This window comes from Schistocerca serialis, chromosome 10 (genome assembly GCF_023864345.2).
Source record: "Schistocerca serialis cubense isolate TAMUIC-IGC-003099 chromosome 10, iqSchSeri2.2, whole genome shotgun sequence".
NCBI lineage: Eukaryota > Metazoa > Arthropoda > Insecta > Orthoptera > Acrididae > Schistocerca > Schistocerca serialis.
This window is the reverse complement of record NC_064647.1, coordinates 50864544-50890324: the sequence shown is the minus strand read 5'-3', so window position 1 is coordinate 50890324 and position 25781 is coordinate 50864544. Positions and strand designations below refer to the sequence as shown.

Here is a 25781-nt window from a genome sequence, read left to right as displayed (position 1 = left end):
TTTAAACAAACCAACCAACCAACCAACCAACCAACCAACTTTCCCCCCCTGCCCCCCCATGCCCCCCCCCCCCCCCCCCCCCCCACACACACACACACCGCCTCTCTTTATTTCCTTGCACATTGTACAAGGAAGAAAAAGTTGTATGGTAGTGATGGCATGTGGTGGTCAAGCTCTATATGTACATTGAAGCTCACACAAGAGTAAATCAGTACTCCTTTTCAGTGTCTGCAGGAGTGGGAGGTGCCTGGTGACCACAATGGTACGCAGGATCCACTTTGCATTAATAAAGAGGTGAGTGTGTCTTTCCTTTTGTACTATTCTTATGCCACTGTGAATAGTTGCATTTTGTAACATATGATGATAACGTTTTTATTTATTCTCCATAAAGTGCAAGATTTGTTTTGATTTGGAATATATGTTACAAGTTGTATCGTAACTTGTTGGAAACAATTTTAAAAACACAGTCTATCTCAATTGCGTATGAATAGTATGCTGCAAAGAAAGATGGTCCAGTCTGCTGAGAGTCATAGCTTATTAATACAAAAGCACTTTTTAATAATGAAGCAATGCAAAATCCAGGATGGAACTTAACAATATTATGAAAAGGAAAGTTGCTACTCACCATATAGCGGAGATAGGCACAACCAAAAGACTGTCACAAATAAGCTTTTGGCCAGTAAAGCCTCTATCAGAAATAGACCACACACACACACACACACACACACACACACACACACACACACACGCAAAATGCAACCCACAACACCCATGACTGCAGTCTCTGGTAACTCAAGCCACACAGTGAGCAGCAGCACCGGTGCATGATGGGGTGGGGGTAAGGAGGTGGCTCGGACAGGGAGGGGGTGGTGGACAGTCAAGTGCTGCAGTTTAGGTGGTGGGCAGGGGAGAGGTGGGGAGGGGGTTAGCAGAAAAGGAGAAAAGTAAAAAGGAATGAAGGCTGAGTAGTGCTGGAATGGGAACAGAGAAGGGGCTGGATGGGTGAGGACAATGAGTAACGGAAATTGAGGCCAGGAGGGTTACAGGAATGTAAGATATATTGCAGGGAGAGTTCCCATTTACACAATTTAGAAAAGCTGGTGTTAGTGGGAAGGATCTGTATGGCACAGACTGTGAAGCAGTCTATGAAATGAAGGATGTCATGTTTCACAGCGTGCTCAGCGACAGGGTGGTCCACTTGTTTCTCAGCCACTGTTTGTCGGTGGCCATTCGTGTGGACAGACAGCTTGTTGGTTGTCATCACCACATAGAATACAGCAAAGCAATTGCAGGTTAGCTTGTAAATCACATGACTGGTTTCACAGGTAGCCCTGCTTTGTTTGTGACCGGACTTGAGTAGGTGGTGGCAGAAGGATGTGCAGGAGAGGCTTGCCTCTAGGTCTGTTACAGGGGTATGAGCCATGAGGTAAGGGTTTGGAGGAGGGGTTGTGTAGGGATGGACGAGTGTATTGGGTAGGTTCAGTGGACAGTGGAATACCAATTCTCCTCTTTGGCCGGATGGCGAGACTTTGGGAAGTGATGGGAGTCTTTCCAGTTTCCCACCACCTCCAAAAATCTCACCGTGCAGCCACAGAGGAGCATTCCCTTTGTAACTCAGTACCACCCAGGACTGCATCACCTAAATTAATTCTCTGCGGGAGTTTGGATTACCTCTCGTCGTGCCCTGAAATGAGAAATACGTTGCCTACTATCCTTCCCACCTCTCCTACATTGGTATTCTGCTGTCCAACGAACCTACCCAATATACTCGTCCATCCCTAGACAACTCCACCTCCCAACCCTTACCTCATGGCTCGTACCCTTGTAATAGACTTCTATGCGAGACCTGTCCCATACATCCGCCCACCACCACCTAATCCAGTCCGGTCACAAACATCACCTATCCCGTCAAAGACAGGGCTACCTGTGAAACCAGTCACATGGTCTACAATCTAAGCTGCAACCACTGTGCTGCATTCTTTGCAGGCATGACAACCGACAAGTTGTCTTGTCCGCACGAATGGCCACCGACAAACTGTGGCCGAGAAACGAGTGGACCACCCTATTGCTGAGCACGCTGCCCAACACGACATACTTCATTTCAGTGACTGCTTCACTGCCTGTGCCATATGGATTGTGCCCACTAACACCAGCTTTCCTGGATTGTGCAGGTGAGAACTCTCCCTGCAATATGTCCTACATTCCCGTAATCCCCTTGCCCTCAACTTATGTTAATCATTGTCCTCACCCATCCAGCCCCTTCTCTGTTCCCATTCCTGCAGAATGCAGTCCTCATTCCACCATCACACCCAGTCTTTTTACTTTCCTCCTTTTCCGCTAACTCTCCCCCCCTCTGTGCTGCCCTCCTGCCCTACCCTCTCTCCACTCATCCCTGGGCACTCACCAGCAGCACTTCGCTGTCCGCCACCCTTACCCTACTATCCCTGCCCCTCCCCGCACCAGCCTCCTCCTTACCCCCACCCAGTCGCCACTCCCATCGTGCACTGGTGCCGCTGCTCGCAGTGTAGCTTGAGTTGCTGGAGACTGCAGTTGTGTGTGTGTGTGTGGGGGGGGGGGGGGGTGAGGGCGTTCTATTTTTGATGAAGGCCTTACTTGGCGAAAGCGTATTTGTGACAGTCTTTTCGTTGTGCCTATCTGCGACTCAGCGTCTCTGCTATATGGTGAGTAGCAACTTTCCGTTTTTTGGTATTGTTACACTTTTTAATAAGCTACTGTTGCAGAGCAACTTCCATATAGGTGCTGTGGAAGTTTGTTGAGCTGTTTTCTCCTCATGTCATAGGGATTGTTGTCTGGACGTCTCGTGTGATGCCATACCAGATGATAAACACAATCTTTCCTATGTTATACATACACGTATTTTAGTCTAAACTATTTTACTGGTTCTATTTCAAAGTCAGTTGTACACTTTTAAGAATGTAATTTGATGGCAGTGTAAGTAATTAATACTTACTCTTAAACACCCCTTTATGTGAATCGTTAATTCTCGTTCTGCACAAAATCAAAAAATTCCCCCCCCCCCCCCCCCCCCCCCCCTAAAGAATGAATACTCTGAACATTTGGCTGCTGCAAATTGCCAAACTTGTGTTGCATGTATAGGATATGAATACTCTAGTGCAAGACACACCATAGGTCTTTGATCATAATTTAGAAAATATGTCTCTGTATTCATAGCACAAGATGATTTTCTTAATGATTGATATAAAAAATGAATGTGATCTTCCCAAGACATCTGTGCCTGCCTAATATTAGGTCAAGTAAGGCAGTTGTGTCATCCAATTTTATTTGCATATCATCATTATTCATTCATTGTTGGATAGCTGAATAGTTGAAGGTGAAACTTAATTAATACTTCTACCATGTAAATTCTGTATGTACAAGCAGATTTTGGCCCAAGAGTTTGGCCTTTTACGTGCAGTACCATTCAGAAAAACTGATAATTAGGAAGGTATTGAACAAATCTCAGCAAGTAGTGAAATCTTAAAGTACCCACGGAATGAAGACTGATGATGACATATTGAGATTTAAGAGCAACAAGCCCATTTGTCTGCTGATTTTCTATTTCTTTTTTTTTCTGTAAAGTAAGTGGATCATATGATTTAAATAGAGAATGTTCTTTATTCGCGGAGTTTTGGAGAACATTCTTAGGTTTTCAGGAATAAAACAAGCCTGAGAATATAGTTCACGTGAGTAAAAATGGCAGAGTTTACTTTGCTCTTACGGCAATAAAAGGCATACTTAGCCGGAAGAAATGCTGAAGAGTGAAAATTTAGGAGTTTTTAGAGGTTTAACAATAAAAGCATTATTTTTCTGGCGAACTTCCTTCCCAAACATCACGAAAGAAGATTTTTTTAATCTAGGATGGGTCCCCTCCATGCCCACACCAACGCGTTGACCAAACCAAAAGTTCTACTGTCACCTCTGTATAACATGTTAGTATTCGAATCAGGAGTAACAGGATGCGGGCTGTGATGTTGTCCATGTGTCTGGGTAGGATTACTCATTGGCAGGGTCCATAAGAAGACAGAAAGTAGACGAAAGTGATTGAAGGGTAGCGGTTTGTAAGGGCACCAGGAAAAAAGTGCCAAGGTGAGCGCCAAGGGAAAAAAAACCTCTGCGACAGTAGGACGGGTAGTAAGGGCAGTAGCGGCGTGCTAGCTGCAACAGTGCATGCAAGGTGAGGTTATGTTAGTGCGAGGTATCGTGCATCGTTACCTTTGTCTCTGTGGGTGCTCGTTGTAGATGGGTTAGTCCGGGCACTGCAACTGGGCTCCTGTGAATTCTCCTGGCCCTGCTGCAGCGGCTTCGTCCCTGTAACAGTCAGAGGTCGTCATACATTAGTGGGCGATTGGCCATAGATCAGCTCACAGTGTAGGGGGTGTGTATGGCTTATGGCTGATTTGCACGTAGTGTACAGTTCGGCTTCCGTGCAATATCCTGTTTTTTGGCGAGTCGAGCATCTGGGGTTGCCAGTAGTAGCTGTGTTGCAGGAGCTTGCCAGTACTGTTGTGTTAGTGTGCTATGGACCATAGATGTTTAGTTCCTAATAGAGTATTTGGTCTATTATGTTTCCATCTATGGTTGCGGTCGTAGGTCCCCGGAGAAAGAATAAATGGGTTATGCGAGTGTCTCGTGTTTCTGTGCAGTTGTGTGGAGAGTTTTTGGAATACCTGCAAGAGGGTATCTAGCCGATATTCCCGGTGAAGATCCACGGTGCGTGTGTAACGCGGAGCATCGCTTATGATTCTGAGTACTTTGTTCTGTATGAGCTGGAGACGGTGCAGGCATGTGGGCGCGGCGTATCCCCAGACAGGAGCTGCGTACGTCATCAGAGGTCTAGTAAGAATGGTGTACATGGACCTGGGCACTCTCCTGTTCAATGTGCTACGCCTGTTAAGCACAGGATAGAGTTGTTTGAGCTTCGTATTTGCTTTATTGGTAATATTTGGAATGTGGTCCTCCCCGGTCCAGCTAGACACTGAGGTATGTGACCTCAAGGAAACGTACTGGGTGCGCATGTAGTCTTATTGGATTGCAGTTTTGATGTTTGCGCAGTAGTTTCGGTCTTCTAGTGAACAGAATGGCTTCACACTTGACGTTTACTCTAACACGCTATTTCACCAACTGAGGCTCTGCAGCTCTGAGTGCAGTCTGCAGTCGTGAGTTAATGTTAGACAGTTTCCAATCTCGTGCGAGGATGGCAGTGTCATCCGCATAGATTGCCACCGTAGTGCTGTGTGTTGCTGGAAGGTCATTAATGTAGAGGTTAAACAGTATGCGCCCTAGGATGTTTCCTTGGGGTTCTCCAGTCTGAATACCGTGTTGTGTTGATTGCCCTGCACGTCGGTGTTGAAACTCCTGTCCGTGAGATATGAGTGTACGAGACGTACGAGCTCGTCAGGGAACCACGCACCGCTGAGTTTGTGTGTGACGCTGTTGTGCCACAGACAGTCGAAAGCCTTTTTTATGTACAGCAACACTGCCCTAGTTGCTTTGTTTGTGTTGTATCTATGTTTTATGTATTCAACGACGTGGAGGAGTGCAGACTGATGGGTCGATAATTTTGTGGGAGGGAGTGGTCTTTCCCCGGCTTTTTGAACATTAGGACCGTGGCCGTCTTCCAAAAGGCGGCAAAGTGTGGGTGTTTAAGTATGGAATTCGTGATGTGTATAAGGTATTCTACTGCTTTATCTGTGAACTTCTGGAGGACACCGTTTTGAATGCCATCGTGACCAGGGGCCTTCCTAGTTGTGGTATGCACGATGGCCCATTTGACTTCAGCGGTGCTAGCCTGTCAGAGGTCATTGCGTGATGGTTGGGCGGAGATGCGTGTAACTGCCTGATCGGTCGCAAGTGTGAACGCTGGGTCTGAGGGATCCGGGCTCGGTGTGAATGACGCTGCAAGTATGAGGGCCATCAGTTCCGCTTTTTCTTCTGCAGAATATGCCGGTGCGTCGGGCCCTTGGAGCGTGGGTGTGAATAGTTTCTCCCTGGTGAAATGACAGGCCAACTGCCACACGCCAGGTCGTGTGGTGTCCAGCCCTTCAGAGTTTCTGGTTTCTCTGTTGTGTTTTAAATGTTTGGATTTTGTCCCGTATTATTCCCTGGAGCCTGTTCATGTGCTGTTTCAAGTGCTGGTGCCTGGTACACTGCCAATGTCTCCTGAGGTGGTTCCTCATTGAGATAAGGCCCAGGATTTCCTGGGGAAGGGCAGCACTGTGCTGTTGTGTGCAGATTGGTGTGGTGTCGGCTATTGCATCTTGGATGGCGCTAGTGAGGGTTTTGACAGCCTCATCAATTTGAGCTGTCTCGTTAATCTCGAGGGTGGGTGGGATGCGACTGTCAAGCATTTCCTTGAACAATGTCCAATTCGCACGCCTGTAGTCTAACATCCTGCATTGGTCCACGTGCTGCAGTGTTTCTTCAATGTATAGTATAACAGGTTGGTGATTTGAGGGCAGGTGAAAGAAGAGGGGGTGACCTTTCAAATTAAGTGAAAGTGAAAACATTTTTGTGTTATTTAGCAGACCTTGGTTTTCAGACTGTCATAGGAGAAGACTTATGTATGCACCAGACACCTGTGTCACTGACATTTTCAGGTATTCATCATGTTTCTCACAGCATAAATCTTACATTTTGTTTTTTTAGAAATAAGTAGGCATGTGAAAAAAATTAATAACTGGTATATTACATACATAGCAGTCTGTTTCTTGTGACGAAGCCAGATGGGTTGTCGCTTACATACTTGAATTGTGAGGGAACCATTATCTATCATATTTAACCAAAATTATGTTGTGTTAGAAGCTTTTGACAGATTTCCAGATTGGAGTAAGTGAAAGTGTGATATATTTGCAAGATTTTGTTCGCATAACGTATTCATCTAACTTCAGTAACAAAAGGGTTTCCCAAATGTCAAAAATTAGATATCATCAGAAAATACATTTTGTAAATTGTCCGTATATGATCTTAATAATTTGCTGCTGCACATAAAATTAAAACTGAAATGTAGTGCAACTCTTCAAGGACACATTGAAGCCAATTCTATCTATGTACATTGAATAGTTTGCCTGTTTGGATGAGTTGACTGAAACACCTGTGTTCTCTGCCGGATGCGGCAGATGAAACACTGAGAACCTTCTCGAGAAGGAGGGAAGTAGCGAGAAAGAACTTCCTCATCAGATAATTTGCACCAAATTTTTTATTGATGCAAAATTGGAATCATAATCTTTCTCCTTCTTTTGCCCTGAGGATATTCTCCAGAGAATGTTCTCTTTCTTTACTCACACATCTAAATATTCTGACACATATGTAGATTGCTTTTCATTAACAATTTACTTGTAGCTAATTTACGTGCAACTAATGGCCAAATATTGTGAAGCACACTGAACGGGTGTATGCAGATTACAAAATTAGTTATTTATAACACTAACATAAACAGTGACTCAGTCAGATGCTTCATAATGACTTGCTCGAAGAACACTGGGAAGACGGTCACAGGCAGTATTCGTAGGAAATTATTTTTTTTAAATTTTCTGTTCCCTTAGCAGATTTCGAATCCAGTTAAAATTGATCAGTACCAGTATTTTGGAGGTCCCCATTGTCGGCGCGGTCTCCAGTCCACGGATCGGTCCACAACAGCTTTACTATAAATCTCGCATATCTGCATAACCACTCTAGTCTACATTCACTAATTTGTCGAGCCTCGATCTCCTTCTGCTCGAACACTTCCCTCTGTTACCCAAATAACTATTCCTCGATGCATCAGTATGCCCTATTAACCAGTCTCTTATTTTGGTCAAGATGTGCAGTGAATTTTGTTCCTCCCCTGTTCATCTCAACACCCGTTTAGTTAACTGATATATCTATCTAAACCTCAGCTTTCTTATGTAGTAAACGATTTGGAAAATTTCTATTCTTATCTTGCCTATGGCATTTATAGTTCTTATTTCCCTTCCAAATAAGTCTACACTCTTAGATAAATACTTTCAGAAAAGACTTCCTAAGACATGAATTTATATTTAATGTTAACAAATTTATTGCTTCAAAATAGGAGTTGTAATATTTGTCTCGAAATCTGAGGGTTATTCACCTGTGTCGTTTTTCTCGCATACCGGGTGGAATAGTTTGCCACGGCTGGCCCTTCCGAGGGTCTCGGTAATTCTGTGGGAGTCGCCTACTCTAGGTACTCTGTTTTGAGTTAGATATTTCAGTGCTCTGCCAAATCCTTCTCACAATGTCATGTATTCTGTCTCATCATCACGTATTTCACATTTTCATTCCCTAATATTGTCTCGATGTTTGTTCAGAAGGGCAACAAAAAAGAAACAGTCTACAAGGGGAGCTCAGTAAGTAATGCAACCCTTTTTTTTTTTTTGTCCTGAAAGCAGGCCGGTTTTATTCAGGATTCTGAAGCACCATATTATTCTCCACTCTTTTTACTACAGAACCCTATTTTTCGACACAATCTCTGCATTGGTAACCTCCCTGCAATTCACATACTGCTTCCCATGGAGTGCATCCACCATTGGGCCAAACAGACAGAAGTCCAAAGTTGCGAGATCTGTAGGGAGGCTGAGAAAGGACAGTTCAGTGAAGTGTCGTGAGCTCCTCTCAGTGCGCAGACTTGTACGAGGCCTCGTGTCGTCACGGAGAAGAAGTAGTTCGCTAGCATTTTTCGGGCGACAAATGTGCTGAAACAGAATAACACCTTCAGAATCCCAGAAGGCTGTTGCTGTGACTACCGGGTGAGGGTGTAACTTTGCACTTTTTCTTCGGAGGAGAGGTAGTGTGACACCACTCTGTGGATCGCCATTTTGTTTCTGGCTCGAAGTGCCGAACTCACGTTTCGTCGCCTACGACGATGATCGACAAAAAATTGTTTTCGGCCTCGTAATGTACGAGCAGTTGTGCACAGATAGTCCTCCGTTGTTCTTTACGGTGTTCCTTTAGGCGTTGAGGAACCCGGCGGGCACATACCTTTGAGTATCCCAACTTGTGGATGAGTGCGTCAGCACTAGTAACGAGGACTCCGTTTGAGGAGTGAGGTGTTTGTGATGTGTCAGTCACTCGAGCGTGAGTCTCTGCACGTTCCAGCATTGCGATTGCCACAGCTGTGTGAAGCCAGCTAGCGAGCGAGTCGTCGCACAGGTTTGCGTGACTGCGTTGCGATGGTGGCAGGTGCCTCACCCGACCACTCACTGTGCTTCTGTTCACTGAAGGGTCTTTGTAGACATTCTGAAAGCACCTGTGAATATCTGTGATGCTCTCAGTTTCTGTGTAAAGAACGTGACGGCGGCTTTGGAACGCACCTCCGTTACAGGTGCCATTTTGAAGGCTACGTATAGCACTCAGAATTATCGGAACTTTGTGAAACTGTAGGGGCTGAAGCGGAAATGCTCCGTGATGTGTCGCAGCAAATTCTGAAATTTTTCAACCGAAATTGGCCGAGAAAAAAGTGTCGCATTACTTATCGAACGCACCTTGTAATAAGTTTGTGAGCGGGTAGGGGACGTAAAATTGAATAAATTTTTCAGATTTCTATGGGCTGCAAATGCACCTTTGTTGAGCTACAGCCATAAAACTACAGACAATCTGTGAAGAGTGTGCGGAAGTTGGTTTGGTTAGTGAACGTGTTTAGGTGCATCTAGCAGTGTGGTTTTTTTTTTCTGACCGAGCTGCTGGTGCTGCAGTGTTATGCTGTGGTCGTTGTTCTCCTCTGCATTTTCCACATGCTGTGTTGCAGTGGAGTGACGGTGAACACACAGTCAACATTTGTCTTACGTAGCAGCGGGACACAGTGCTGCAGGTGGTGGGTGTGAGAAGATGCAGTGCTGGACATTTCTCGAGTGAAAGGCTGCCAGCAGTGAACAGCTTCGGGGCTGCGGAGTGACGAGATTATTGGGCATGTTTGCATCCGAAAAGGCTGTTGTAGGTTGGTGAAGGCTCTGGTGTTTGATGGAGAGATTCTCCAATATTTTGGAACCTTCAGTCAGTATCAGAGGAACAGCCCATGAACTCTGCCAATCATCAGCTTGTTTGGAGAGTCACAAAGGAAAACGTTTTACACTTCCTGGCCAATTTATTAAAAACACTATAGTTTTTGAGCAAATTTTGATTTATGTCTAACAAATTTTTTTTAATACATGAATTGTGATAAAATGATATTGTGTAGTCTACTTCATAACTAAGGTGATATAACAAATAAATAAAATGTAGTATTTGTTGAAAATATTTTATTTCAATCATTACAACAAAAATTAAAATATTGTGAAAGTGAAAACATTAGTTTTAATATCTGTTGAGCCACCTTTTGCAGCTGTGAGAGCCTTAATACAATGTAGCACACTGTCGATGCAGGACTGTACTGTGTCCTGCATTTGTAGATTATGATACCACACGTGGGTGATGTTCTTTAAGAGCTGTCTTTTCGTTGTGATGACATCTTTTGCCACCTCCCTCTTCATTAGTTCCTATACATTTTCTATGTCAAGACTATTACCTGGCCAGTCTAACAGAGGGATATTTTGTTCCTTCAGGAAGTATTTAACTGACCTGGCTGTGTAACAGCAAGTTCTGTTGTGCATAAAAATAAATGGTTCCCCATTTGGGAACCGTTGTCTGAGCTGTGGTATTAACAGTTTTTGCAGGACTTCCTTGTATTGGTTTTGCCTCATTGAGCCTTTAACACATAAAGATGTCCTGTACCCTTGCCAAAAATGACAGACCAAATCATCACCTTAGTTGCATGTTTTACGATCTGAATAATGCAATTTTTCTCGTGTTAGACAGCGCACATACTGAGGTTTGTTAGTTAAAATTTCAAACATGCTTACATTTCAGAAGCATACCCTTAAAAATCGAGAAACATAATTAATACACTATGGATATGGGTACATAGGTTACATCATATTGTAAATAATAATTTTAAAGTTAAATTACTGATCTCCAGAAGTCCACATCCTTACCACACCACTGCTTAGCCCACTTCTGATGCTTTGATATTATTGTGGCTGTTAACTTTGATTTTCTAGCAGTTCGACAAGCCTCGTGATCAATGTCCTTCAACTTTCTGTGAACAGTGTATTCAAGTGCATTCACATTAGTCTCTTCCAGTTCAGACTTTATCTGTTTTGTTGTTGCAAATCTGTTTTCAAGACAAATTCTTTTGAGAGAAATCTTTCTGACCTTGGGGTGAAAATTGGTTTTCTTCCACATTTATTCTTCCTTCTGGTGCTCAATTCTTTACCTGAATCAATTTTCTTCTTTATGCACGTCACACTAGCTTCTGGCATTTCCAACCTTTGTGGAATTTCCCGATTGCAATACATTTTCGTATTAACGAGGGCTTTGACCTCAGCTTTTTTTTACGTGATGAAATGTCCCCACTGTTGCCCATTTTTAAAGGTCACAATTAGTAATATCTGGCTGTTAAACAACCAATTGTGATGTCGATATTATAAAATTAATAATCAAAACGAAAAAAAAGTATTACAGAAGTTACATGCGAGAACGCCACTGAACAGGTCCTTTCCTGTATGCTGTACTCTGCACATTGATACCTACAGTAAGTCAACAATGCAATGTCACATAGCAACAATATATACAAAATTCAACAATGTTATAAGTGCCCTGAATAAACGGTAGGTTGGACAGACACATTAAGTATGTACATCTGCACCTACATCTATACTCTGCAAACCACTGTGAAGAGCACAGCAGACAGTGTATCCCATTGTTGCTACGTGACATTGCATTGTTGACTTACTGTAGGTATCAATGTGCAGAGTACAGCATACAGGAAATGACCTATTCAGTGGCATTTTCACGTGTAACTTCTGTAATACTTTTCTGATTAATTGCATTAACTCAACACGTAATTATTACAAATAACATTAAAAATGTGAAGAACCTCTAATAATTTGGCCAGGGACAGCACATCCTTACCGTCCACAAAACAAATCTAGAAGCCCACCTCCGAATGTTTTGTTTTAATCTGACCAGGTGCAGATCCCACACACTCGAGCAGTACTCTAGAATAGGTCGAACTAGCATCCTATATGCGGTCTCCTTTACATGTGAACCACACTTTCCCAAAATTTTCCCAATAAACATAAGTCCACCATTCGCCTACTCTACCACAATCCTCACATTTTCCTTTCATTTCATATCGTTTTGCGATGTTACGCTCAGATATTTAAATGATGTGACTCTGTCAAGGAGGACACTGCTATTGTTGTATTGGAACATTACAGGTTTGTTTTACGTACTAATATTCATAAAGGTAATTTTTTTACATTTAGAGATAGCTACCATTCATCACACCAACTACAAATTTTTGTGTAAGCAATCTCGAATCCCCCTACAGTCACTCAACGACGACACCTTACCGTACACCACAGCGCCGTCAGCAAACAGCTGCAGACTGCTGCCCACCCTGTTTGCCAGATCATTTATGAATATAGAAAATGTGGGTCTCTCAAAGATACCCTCGTCTCTGACGAACACTTGCTGATCGAGGGCAACATACTGGATTCTTTACTTCAGAAGTAACCTATTCCGTGTGCTTGTACCTCCGTTAACAATTTGCAGTGGAACACTGTCAAATACTTTCTTGAAGTGTAGTAATATGGATTCTACCTGTTGCTCTTCATCCATAGTTTGCAGTATTCAATGTGAGAAAAAGGCAAGCTGGGTTTCACACAAGTGATGCTTTCTGAAACCATGCTGATTAAAGGATGGAAACTTCTTAGTCTAAAGAAAATTTATTAAACTCTAAGTGGAGCATGTTCAAGAACTCTGCAGCAAACTGATGTTAAGGGTATTGGTCTTTAATTTTGTGGGTCCACTGTGTTACTCTTCTTATATACAGAAGTCATTTCTCCAGACATTTATGGCTTCGTGCCGGGCAAGAGATTCACTATAAATGCAAGGTGACTAAGGGTCCGATGCCTCTTTGTAAAATTTGATTAGGATACCATCTGGACCTGATGACTTAATTGTTTTCAACTCTTTTGGCTGTTAGTCTACACAAGGGATGCCTTTTACTATGTCATCCGTAGGGGAGTCTGTCCGGTGGTTAAATGACAGTATGTACATTCGATTCTGCAGCGACAATGATTTCTTAAACACAAAATTTAAAACCTTGGCTTTTCTTTCGCCGTCTTCTATTGCCGCACCAGACTGGTCGTCGAGTAAGTTGGTGGAGGCCTTAGAACTGCGTAGCAGTTTTATGTGGGACCGGGTTTTCTCTAGTTCTCAATCAGATCTTTTGCTAAGGTGTGACAGTGGTAGTTGCTGTACGGTTTGCGGGTGATCATTTCCGCTATCTCCTTTGAACTGAGAGTGCAACAGCATTTGCTTCCTCAGTATTTTTCAAATTTCATTCTTAAACCAGTGTGGATCTTTTCGTTTGTTAATCCATGTACTAGGTACACCCTCAGTATTTTCCAAATTTCGTCATTAAACCACGGTGGGTCTTTTCCGTCCTTAATCCACATACTAGGCACATAATTCTCCAGAGCACCATTTACAATCTGTGTAAACTTCGCCCATCGTACTGGAACCAAATGATGTCAATTCCTTGTCTAAGTGAGATGCTAACAACTGCTCTTCTGCCCTTTCTAGCAGAAACACTCTCCTAGCCTGCTTCACTGATTTATTAACTTTAGTAACCATATTGCTATGATATCACAATCACTAATTCCCATCTCTATACTGACGCCATCAATAAGATTTGGCCTTTTTCTAGCTACGAGTTTGAACGTATTTCCACTGTGTGTGGGCTGCCGAACTAGCTGCTCGAGAAAGTATTTGGAAAATGTGCACCCTCCTGCAAGAATCTGCAAATGTCCCAGTTTATACTAGGTAGTTTAAAGTTGCCTCCAACTAGTAGTGCACCATCTGGGTATTTCTGTGCTGCTGTCTGTAGACTTTCTTCCAATGACTCTTAAACAGTCACAGCGGAATTGAGTTGCCAGTAAAAACGTCCAACCATTAACTTGATTTCATCTAGATCTGTTAAATGTGAATGCAAAATGTAAGTGTAGATCAGTGCAGACGAGAAGAGAATAAGTTTCTTTTAAATTTATTGTTACAGAAGAATGGCAAAGATTATATGGATATGTTGTGGGTTAGGGCTGCAGTAACCACTGCCATGTAATGATAGCTGTCTTTGTGTTTGCCCAAGCATCCGACACAATGTGAAGTTACACTCACAAAATCAATAAATTATCTACTTAGCAATGGAAGCAGTAAACTGCAATGATTGTTAAGTTACTATGTATGTAAATAATCATGTCACATTTAATGTTGAATATGTGGGCATGTAAGACTAAAATTATCAACTGTAACTCCCTGAGACTTTTGTTTTAATTTCTTTTTTTGTCAATTATGTACATGGAAATACAGTAAAACTTGATGTAAGCTGAAAGTGAAAAATTCGGAAATCTGACCAAACCGTACAAGTATTTCAGTCCTGATGCATTCAGTACACTTTTATATGCTAATTTTTTGTGTAATTCAGAACCTGTCTAATGTGGAAGCGGATTGGAAACTTTAAGACTTAACTATCAATTCATTGTAGAATATGGAAAGGAGTTTATACAGTACTCCTGTATTACAGTATACATTAGTTATTCACAACTCTACAAGGATGCTGCTTTTAACACAAACTGTACAGCTATGAAAATGCTGTTAAGCAATGCAAAACCATGGAAAGAGATTTGGCACAGCATGGCACTGCAGGTGTGGACATCAAACCGTGCCGGTCTGCACAACTACAAACAAGTTACACGTGGTGTCAGTACACTGAAGAAAACTGTTCATTCGTGAGCACTCTGTGTGTCAGCATTTCTTTCCAATATTATTGATGGGGGCAGGTGCTCACTGGAGCATTGTTGCACATCTATGAAGAGACTGCTACAACTTGTGCAGTGAAAGACGTGTTCTTCCATGAAACAGTGGTTTTTCCTGACAATGTCAAGCATTTGACAAGTAGCAACAGTGACAACACGATGTCAGCCAGTGTCGCTAAACCTCAGTGAAAGTATTGAGGTAATCGAGGGGAGTGAGAAAGGCAAACTCTGTGTGCACGAAATAACGTTGTGTTTCAAATTTGGTAAAACACAAAACAAGGATAAGATACGGGATGAATCGATGAAAGGGAATGAGAAATGAAAAGAAGGGCACAGAAGACAGGGAATGAAGAACTTTGTGAGATAGTTGGTATCGGTTTGTAAGTGCGTTACCATCGACTGCACCCACGTTGCGGAGTGATGCTCTGAAAGTAGCTAAAGAGCTAAGTTTAAGGCATCCACAGGATGGCTGGACAGTTTCAGAGTTAGCCACATCATCATGTGAAATGAAATGTGTGAGGAAGCAAAGTATGTGCAGGAAAGTGTAGCAACAGAATGGATTACAATACTCTACAACCTAATTGCTAAGTATCGCCTGAAAGATTTGTTCAGTGCTGATGAAAGGATTCTTTTATTGCACACTGCCTTCAGAATCTCTATCAATTGGATGTGAAAAGTGCACTGGCAGAAAAATATCCGAGGAAAGACTCCCTGTACTGTTGTGTGGGTACATGTCAGTTGAAATGGAGAAGTCACTGGTGATTGGAAAGACAGTAAAACAGTGTTGTTTCAAAAATATAGATGCTGGGCTCTTTCAATGCCAAAATGAGCAAAGGAAGTCGCCAAGTTCTCCTTTTCATAAACAATGCAACTTGTTGCCCAGAAGTTAAGTTTTCAGGTTCAACCAGCTTCCCACAACCCCTGACCAGGCAGTTATTTATGCATTTAAGACCCATTGTAACTGATTACTGATGCGGTCTCTTGAAGAAATCAAAAGTGCATTTGCTTTTGCATGGTCAGTTTCCGTGTTCAATGTAGTAAATTGGATTGGCTTGCCAGTAGGCGAAAGAAAGCCCGAAAACTGTTACTGACTACTCCAACAAAATGGGGTTTGGAAGTCAAGAACAAAATGCTTCTGTGACCATCAAAGTTCAAAGGAATGCAGCAGCAGTTGCTGAATTAAAATGCGAAACACTTCATGTACTGCAGATGACAAAAGTGCAGTCGAAGTAATGAATTACTCTTAACTCACTTTACTTTTACTGCAGCAACAGGTCTAATAGAAATCTGCAGCACAGATGATGATAAAGAAGAAGCAAAGGAAGGAAAAAAGGAGCAAAATTATGTCCCTAAAAAAATTAATACGCCTGGATAAGCCGCTGCGTGCATAAATGATGATATACAAGTTAAGACACACAAATTCTCCCAGGCTGTTGGAACTATTGTATAGTACAAAATATTGCTTGGAAAAATAAATTTGAACAGGAAACTCAAACTGGGAGAGGAAGTAAAAAAAAAAAAATTGTGACTGGTGACAGAATAGCTGTAAGCCTTAGCCGTGAACAGCCCATAACTTAATGTCTATTAATGTTGTTGTCGTCTTCAGTCCTGAGACTGGTTTGATGCAGCTCTCCATGCTACTCTATCCTGAGCAAGCTTCTTCATCTCCCAGTACCTACTGCAGCCTACATCCTTCTGAATCTGCTTAGTGTATTCATCTCTTGGTCTCCCTCTACGATTTTTACCCTCCACACTGCCCTCCAATGCTAAATTTGTGATCCCTTGATTCCTCAGAACATGTCCTACCAACCGGTCCCTTCTTCTGGTCAAGTTGTGCCACAAATTCCTCTTCTCCCCAATTCTATTCAATACCTCCTCATTAGTTATGTGATCTACCCATCTAATTTTCAGCATTATTCTGTAGCACCACATTTCAAAAGCTTCTATTCTCTTCTTGTCTAAGCTATTTATCGTCCACATTTCACTTCCATACATGGCTACACTCCATACAAATACTTTCAGAAATGACTTCCTGACATTTAAATCTATACTCGATGTTAATTTTTTTTTCTTCAGAAATGCTTTCCTTGCCATTGCCAGTCTACATTTTATATCCTCTCTACTTTGACCATCATCAGTTATTTTGCTCCCCAAATAGCAAAACTCCTTTACTACTTTAAGTGTCTCATTTCCTAATCTAATTCCCTCAGCATCACCCGACTTAATTAGACTACATTCCATTATCCTCGTTTTGCTTTTGTTGATGTTCATCTCATACCCTCCTTTCAAGACACTGTCCATTCCGTTCAACTGCTCTTCCAAGTCCTTTGCTGTCTCTGACAGAATTACAATGTCATCGGCGAACCTCAACGTTTTTATTTCTTCTCCATGGACTTTAATACCTACTCCAAATTTTTCTTTTGTTTCCTTTACTGCTTGCTCAATATACAGATTGAATAACATGGGGGACAGGCTACAGCCCTGTCTCACTCCTTTGCCAACCGCTGCTTCCCTTTCATGCCCCTTGACTCTTATAACTGCCATCTGGTTTCTGTACAAATTGTAAATAGCCTTTCGTTCCCTGTATTTTACTCCTGCCACCTTTAGAATTTGAAAGAGAATATTCCAATCAACATTGTCAAAAGCTTTCTCTAGATCTACAAATGCTAGAAATGTAGGTTTGCCTTTCCTTAATCTATTTTCTAAGATAAGTCGTAGGGTCAGTATTGCTTCACGTGTTCCAACATTTCTGCGGAATCCAAACTGATCTTCGCCGAGGTCGACTTCTACCAGTGTTTCCATTCGTCTGTAAAGAATTCGCGTTAGTATTTTGCAACTGTGACTTATTAAACTGATAGTTAGGTAATTTTGACATCTGTCAACACCTGCTTTCTTTGGGATTGGAATTATTATATTTTTCTTGAAGTCTGAGGGTATTTTGCATGTGTCATACATCTTACTCACCAGATGGTAGAGTTTTGTCAGGACTGGCTCCCCCAAGGCCGTCAGTAGTTCTAATGGAATGTTGTCTACTCCCAGGGTCTTGTTTCGACTCAGGTCTTCCAGTACTGTGTCAAACTCTTCACGCAGTATCGTATCTCCCATTTCATCTTCATCTACATCCTCTTCAATTTCCATAATATCGTCCTCAAGTACATCGTCGTTGTATAGACCGTCTATATACTCCTTCCACCTTTCTGCTTACCCTTCTTTGCTTAGAACTGGGTTTCCATCTGAGCTCTTTATATTCATACAAATGGCTCTCTTTTCACCAAAGGTGTCTTTAATTTTCCTGTAGGCAGTATCTATCTTACCCCTAGTGAAATAAGCCTCTACATACTTACATTTGTCCTCTAGCCATCCCTGCTTGGCCATTTTGCACTTCCTGTCGATCTCATTTTTGAGACGTTTGTATTCCTTTTTGCCTGCTTCATTTACTGTGTTTTTATATTTTCTCCTTTCATCAATTAAATTCAATATTTCTTCTGTTACCCAAGGATTTCTACTAGCCCTCGTCTTTTTACCTACTTGATCCTCTGCTGCCTTCACTACTTCATCCCTCAGAGCTACCCATTCTTCTTCTACTGTATTTCTTTCCCCCATTCCTGTCAATTGTTCCCTTATGCTCTCCCTGAAACTCTGTACAACCTCTGGTTCTTTCAGTTTATCCACGTCCCATCTCCTTAAATTCCCACCTTTTTGAAGTTTCTTCAGTTTTAATCTACAGTTCATAACCAGTAGATTGTGGTCAGAGTCCACATCTGCCCCTGGAAACATCTTACAATTTAAAACCTGGTTCCTAAATCTCTGTCTTACCATTATATAATCTATCTGATACCTTCTAGTATCTCCAGGATTCTTCCATGTATACAACCTTCTTTTATAATTCTTGAACCAAGTGTTAGCTATGATTAAGTTATGCTCTGTGCAAAATTCTGCCAGACGGCTTCCTCTTTCATTTCTTAGCCCCAATCCATATTCACCCACTATGTTTCCTTCTCTCCCTTTTCCTACTCTCGAATTCCAGTCACCCATGCCTATTAAATTTTCGTCTCCCTTCACTACCTGAATAATTTCTTTTATCTCATCATACATTTCATCAATTTCTTCATCATCTGCAGAGCTAGTTGGCATATAAACTTGTACTACTGTAGTAGGCATGGGCTTCGTGTCTATCTTGGCCACAATAATGCACTCACTATGCTGTTTGAAGTAGCTTACCCGCACTCCTATTTTTTATTCATTATTAAACCTACTCCTGCATTACCCATATTTGTTTTTGTATTTATAACCCTGTATTCACCTGACCAAAAGTCTTGTTGCTCCTGCCACTGAACTTCACTAATTCCCACTATATCTAACTTCAACCTATCCATTTCCCTTTGTAAATTTTCTAACCTACCTGCCCGATTAAGGGATCTGACATTCCACGCTCCGATCTGTAGAACGCCAGTTTTCTTTCTCTTGAATACGACGTCCTCTTGAGTAGTCCCCGCCCGGAGATCCGAATGGGGGATTATTTTACCTCCGGAATATTTTACCCAAGTGGACGCCATCACCATTTAACCATGCAGTAAAGCCGCATGCCCTCGGGAAAAATTACGGCTGTAGTTACCCCTTGCTTTCAGCCGTTCGCAGTACCAGCACAGCAAGGGCATTTTGGTTAGTGTTGCAAGGCGAGATCAGTCAATCATCCAGACTGTTGCCCCTGCAACTACTGAAAAGGCTGCTGCCCCTCTTCAGGAACCACACGTTTGTCTGGCCTCTCAACAGGTTGCACCTACGGTACGGCCATCTGTATCGCTGAGGCACGCAAGCCTCCCCACCAACGGCAAGGTCCGTGGTTCATGGGGGTAGGTGTCTTAATAGCATAATGTATTAATCCAAATTCCAAAGTAGGTCATGGTTGAGAATATTACCAAACTGTCAGTTTAATAAATCATGATAGCAAAATATATTATTTACAGAAGAATGGAAGAATTGGTAGAAGCCAGCCTCAGAACAGATTAGTTTAAGTTCCAGATAAATGTAGGAACACATGAGGCAATACTTCATCCTACTTTTTGTCTTTGAAGATTGGGTCAAGAAAAGGCAAACCTATGTTCACAGCATTTGCAGATTTAGTGAAAGCTTTTGACCTAGCAGGGATAAAATACAGTGAGTGAAAGGTTATTTATAACTTGTACAGAAAGGAGCCTGCAATTAGAAGAGTTGATGAAAGGAAAGAAATGATAGAGAAGAGAGTGAGACAGTGTTGTAGACTACAAGAACTTTGATATTTGCTGTTGATGTTGTAATACTGGCAAATATGGGATAGAACATGGAATAGCAGTTGAGAAGAGGTTATTTGATGAACATCAACAAAAGTAAAACAAAGATAATAGAATATAGTCAAACTAAATTAGATGATGATGAGAGGGATTTAGGTTAAGAAATGAGATAAAAGTAGTAAATGGGTTATGCGATGTGGGCAGCAAAATTACGGACAGTGGCAGAAGTAAAGAGGAGAGGGGATAAAACGCTGTCTGGGTGTAGGAAAAAACTATTTCTGAAATAGAGGCATTTGTTAACATTAAATGTAAGTTTAAGTGTTCAGAGTCTTTTCTAATGGTTTTGGTCAGGAATGTTGCCTTGCACAAAAGTTTGTGAGTATAGGTGACAGGCAGTTCAGACAAGAAGAGAGTAGAAGCTTTTGAAATGTGTTGCTGTAGAAGAATTCTGAAGATTAGATCGCTAAATCGAATAAATAATGGAGTGGTGCCTAACTGAATTGGGGAAAAATAAATGTATTTCACAACTTGGCTAAAAGAAGTGATTGGTTGCTAGGACACATTCTGAGGCATCAAGGAATAGTTATTTGGGTAATGGGGGGAAGTGAGTGTGTGTGGTGGTGGTGGTGGAGGTGGAGGAGGAGGAGGTGTTGTAGAGTGAGAATAGTTAGGAGAGCTGCATCAAACCAGTCTTTGGACTGAAAAAAAAAAAAACTACTACTACTACTACTACTACTACTACTACTACTTCTTCATTTGTAGTAGTGAACAGTATTATGTCTGGACAGATGTAAGTGCTGTGGTTTCGTTTGGCAGTGAGTAAGTGCCAGACTTGAAATCCAACGGTCAGTGGGTCAATCTCTAGTTGGTCCTGTATCTCTTCTTTCACTTCTCATAATGATTCTTCAATGTGAAAAATGCCGAGTTGCACTATCTCATGGAATCACATTAAATCTCCAGCTCTAAGGGCTGAAGAAGGCAACGCATAACAGAAGTCAACTGGAGTATGCATAGTAAAGCACTCTAGTCCTGCACACAACTTTCAGGATGAGGACTGCTTGACTTGTTTATGTCAAAATGAAGACCAGATGTGTAGCAGTTGTTTTAAAAAACAGAGGAGCAAAAACAATTATTTATGAGTCACTGCATGTTTAATTGCATTAAAATGTTGTATTTTAATATAATTGGCAAGTACCAACAATTTTGTATTGTCACATAGAAAGTGTGTGAAAGTGTTTTTAATTTATTGTTCTTGCTTATCATGCAGTAATTAACAGTTTGATTGAAGACCGTGTGTGTGTGTGTGTGTGTGTGTGTGTGTGTGTGTGTGTGTGTGTTTAGAATGCCATCCATTTTAATGAATTCTCAAGTATTTTTATTAAGAAAACTAGCTATCATATTCCTATGATACTATCTTATTATTAAAGCCCGAATCTAATTCTTCTGCTTTACATGTTTCCAGCTTCTTTGAATGTATCATTTGTGCCTTAAATTTTTAAGGAATGTTGGAGGTCGCAAGAACTATGAAAGTTTGCTATAGTCAGAAACTGTGTAATAACCATAGTCGCCCTAACAATCTACTATTCTACTTACAATAATTCAAAAGTAATATTGTAAAACTGTAATTATAAATTTTTGCACAATTTTTTTATTTTATGATAAATTTTTTTGATGATACATCTGTGATACAAAAAAGGTTCAGGAATTGTTTGAAGAATGCTAGAGCTTATCCATGAGCGGATATAAATTCAGACCACAACCTACTGATGGGAGAAATACAAGTGCAGTTGAAAAAAGTCTGGAGAGGTAAAGCAAAGGAAAGAGTAAACATAGAAAGACTCAAAGAGGTAGGAAAGGCATCAGATTTGGAGAACAGATTTATGGAAAAATGGCAAAGAGGTAGTGTTGATGAAAGTGTTAATGACAAGTGGATAAAAATGAGGGAAAGACTCATGGACTCTGCCAAGGAAGTACTAGGAATTAGAGTATCCCAAAGTACCAGGAAAGAATGGATAACAGAAAACATGTTGAAAAAGATGGAAGAGCGCAGAAAGTGGAAAAGCGTAGAAACTGAAGAAGGCGAAAAGAGGTACAGGAAACTGAATAATGAATTAAGAAGAGAAACTGAAGAAGCAAGAGAAAAATGGATGAAACAGAAATGTGATGAAATAGAGATAATGGAGAGAGAGGGGAAAGTATGAAATGATGTATAGACTGGCTAGTGAGATAGTTTTTGAACGTAAAAGGAAGAGGATTAACATGGAAATAGAAAGAACGGATGGTACTCTAGCAGAAGAACTACAGGAGGTTTTGAACAGATGGCAGGAATATATTGAATGTCTGTATAAGGGGGATGAAATGCAAAGCGAAATTAAGGTTGAAGAGGAGCAATATGTGCTGAAGATGGAAAGGGATTTACCATCTTGGAAGCAGAAGTAGAAAAGGCACTGAAGGAGATGAAGAATAGGAAGGCATGTGGAAAAGATGATTTGCCAGCAGAACTGTTGAAGAGTCTGGGAAACAAGGCAAGAAAAGAAATAGTCTACCTCTGTAACAAGATATATGACAAAGGGGAATGGCCTGAGGACTTCGCTGCAACAGTTATGATACCAATAGAGAAAAAGATAAATACTAAAAAATGTGAAGAGCACCGGACCATCAGTCTAATTTCTCATGCAGCTAAAGTCTTGCTGAGAGTGTTGAATAGAAGGTTATGTGGCAAGCTGGATAGAGGGATTGCAGAGGAGCAGTTCGGATTTAGAAGAGGAAAAGGAACCAGAGATGCTATTGGCCTGCTAAGAACTATAGGGGAAAGATATATGGAAAAGGGTAGAGAAATCTTTGCCGTTTTTATAGATTTAGAAAAGGCTTTTGACAGAGTTCAGTGGAACAAACTGATGGATATCTTGAAGAGGAAAGGAGTAGACTGGAAAGAGAGACGACTGATACAGAATCTATATTTACACCAGAAAGTAAGGATAAGGATTGGAAATGAAATGTCAGAAGGAAGCAGCATTGGGCGAGGTGTTAGACAAGGTTGTTGCCTTTCCCCACTGTTGTTTAACGTATACCTGGAAGAGATTATTGTGAAAAGTTTAGATGGCGAAAGAGGAATATGTATTGGTGGAAAGAGAATAGAATGTATAAGATTTGCTGATGACATGGTATTAGTGGCAGAAAGTGAGCGGACAGTGAATAACATGCTCAAAGATCTGAATGAAGCTTGTGTGGAATATGGGATGCAAATAAACACAGCAAAAACAAAGAGTATGGTCATCAGTACAAGACGCAGACTGTCCAATATTAAAATAGGACAATCTACCATTAGCCAAGTAAGTGAATTTAAATATCTCGGAAGCACAATAACTGAAGACTTGAGATGTCACCAGGAGGTGAAAACTCGAATTGCCATAGCAAAGGAGGCATTCAACAGAAAGGGGAGACTCTTATGTGGCAATTTAGATAAAGGACTAAGGAAAAGCCTTGCCAAATGTTTTGTCTGGAGTGTGGCACTATATGGGGCAGAAACATGGACTCTGAGACGAGAGGATGAAAAAAGGTTAGAAGCATTTGAGATGTGGATGTGGAGGAGAATGGAGAGAATAAGCTGGATGGAAAGAGTGAGTAATGAAAGAGTATTGGAAAGGGTTGGTGAGAGAAGATGTGTGCTGAAGGTTGTAAGAGAAAGGAAAAAGAACTGGTTGGGACATTCATTGTGAAGGGAGTGCTTGCTAGTAGATGCTTTGGAAGGATTGGTTTGTGGGAGAAGACTGAGAGGAAGAAGGAGATACAAGGTGATAGACGACATAAAGGGAAGAGGAAATTATGCAGACCTGAAGAGGATGGCAGAAGACCGGACAGCCTGGAGAACTACAATGTGAAAACCTGCCTTTAGGCAGATCACTGATGATGATGATGATGATGATGATGATGATGATCTGTGATACGATACTTTGCGTTCGGTAGTTCTGCACTATTACGTTCATTCTTTTCTTCAAACCTTTCCTGGTTGCTTTTTTCGTATGGTTGAACATACTTCGCACATCCTCTGAATTTTTCTTTTGCCTTATCGTGGTGGAATGTTTTCCGGGAAATGCTTTTCTGTAAATAGCCTTCTCACTTGGCACCCATGGAGCTCAGTGTGGGAGTGTCCTTGCTCACTGGTAATTCTGTACACCATACCGTTGTAAATTTAAATACAAGTCTCTTCATATTTTCTTACTTTATTGTGGAGAATGCTTGCATTCAGTAGGTACTAAACCTGGGTACCTTTTAGCAGATATATAGCTTAATAGTGCATTAAAGTTTTCTGCATAGTGGCAAACTATAAACTCAAATTATACGTATCTCGTTCAGTGGTAAGTTTTGGTCCTGGGATCGTGTTGCGCAGATAAAGATGTAAATAACACATTTTTTCTTTCTTTCACTACAAGCTTTTATTAGAACTTGTCAAAGCTCTGTAAATTGAACGTACATAATATGCCAATAAAACAGACAGTGACACTGTCTGATACAATCTGAGTCAAAATTAGTAATGAACCAATCGAACCTGTTGTAAAATAAGTTATGTGATAGCAGCAGTGATCTTATTTATAATCCGTCAATGATCAGTACATTTCAAAGAAGTTAATAAAAGGCAGTATATGTTACTATAAAGATGTCGATCATATGATGCATGCAGATTCTCCAGGAGATGTTCTTTTTTTTCTGAGTCACTGGTTTGATGTGGCCCGCCATGAATTCCTCTCCTGGGTCAACCTCCTCATCTCAGAGTAGCACTTGCAGCCTACTTCCCCAATTATTTGCTGGATGTTTTCCAATCTATGTCTTCCTCTGTAGTTTTTGCCTTCTGCAGCTCTCTCTAGTACAGTGGAAGTCATTACCTTAAGTTTTAACTGATGTCCTATCATCCTGTTCCTCCTTCTCATCAGTGTTTTTCCACATATTCCTTTCCTCTTGGTCTGGGATGCCCTTTTTGTCAGTGCTAGTGTGCTATTGATGCCCTACCTGATCTGTCTGTCACTTGTTATTTTGCTGCCTAGGTAGTAGAATTATTTAACTACTCCTACTTGGTAACCATCAATCTTGATGTTAAGTTTCTCGCTGTTTTCATTTCTGCTACTTCTCATTACTTTCGTCTTTCTTTGATTTACTCTCAATACATATTCTGTACTCATTAGACTGTTCCATTCAGCAGATCGTGTTACTATTCTTCACTTTTGCTCAAGATGTCAATGTGATCAGCAAATCGTATCCTTTCACCTTGAACTTTAACCCCACTCCTGACTCTTTCTTTTATTTCCATCACTGTTTTTTTGATGTACAGACTGAACAGTAGGGGCAAAAGAATACATCCCTGTCTTACATGCTTTTTAATTTGAGCACTTCGTCCTTGGTCGTCCACTCTTATTATTTCCTCTTGGCTCTTGTACAAGTTGTATATTATCCATCTCTCCCAATAGCTTACCCCTATTGTTCTCAGAATTTCAAACATCTTACATCATTTTATTGTTTTGAACGCTTTTTCCAGGTTGACATGTTTTGATCTTTCTTTAATCTTGCTTCCATTATCAACTGTGATGTCAGAATTCTCTCTCTGATGCCTTTACCTTTCCTAAAGCCAAACTGATCGTCATCTAAC

General features: G+C 41.2%; 1 protein-coding gene across 3 annotated transcripts in view; it reads left to right on the top strand.

Moving 5' to 3' along the window:
* Positions 1-25781, top strand: part of LOC126425142 (zinc finger protein 454-like) — a 200685-nt gene that overhangs the window by 23870 nt on the left and 151034 nt on the right. For all 3 annotated transcript variants that reach the window (XM_050088087.1, XM_050088089.1, XM_050088088.1), the window contains exon 3: positions 226-294. In XM_050088087.1, the coding sequence (XP_049944044.1) occupies positions 226-294 (69 nt within the window). The remainder of the gene's footprint in view (positions 1-225; positions 295-25781) is intronic.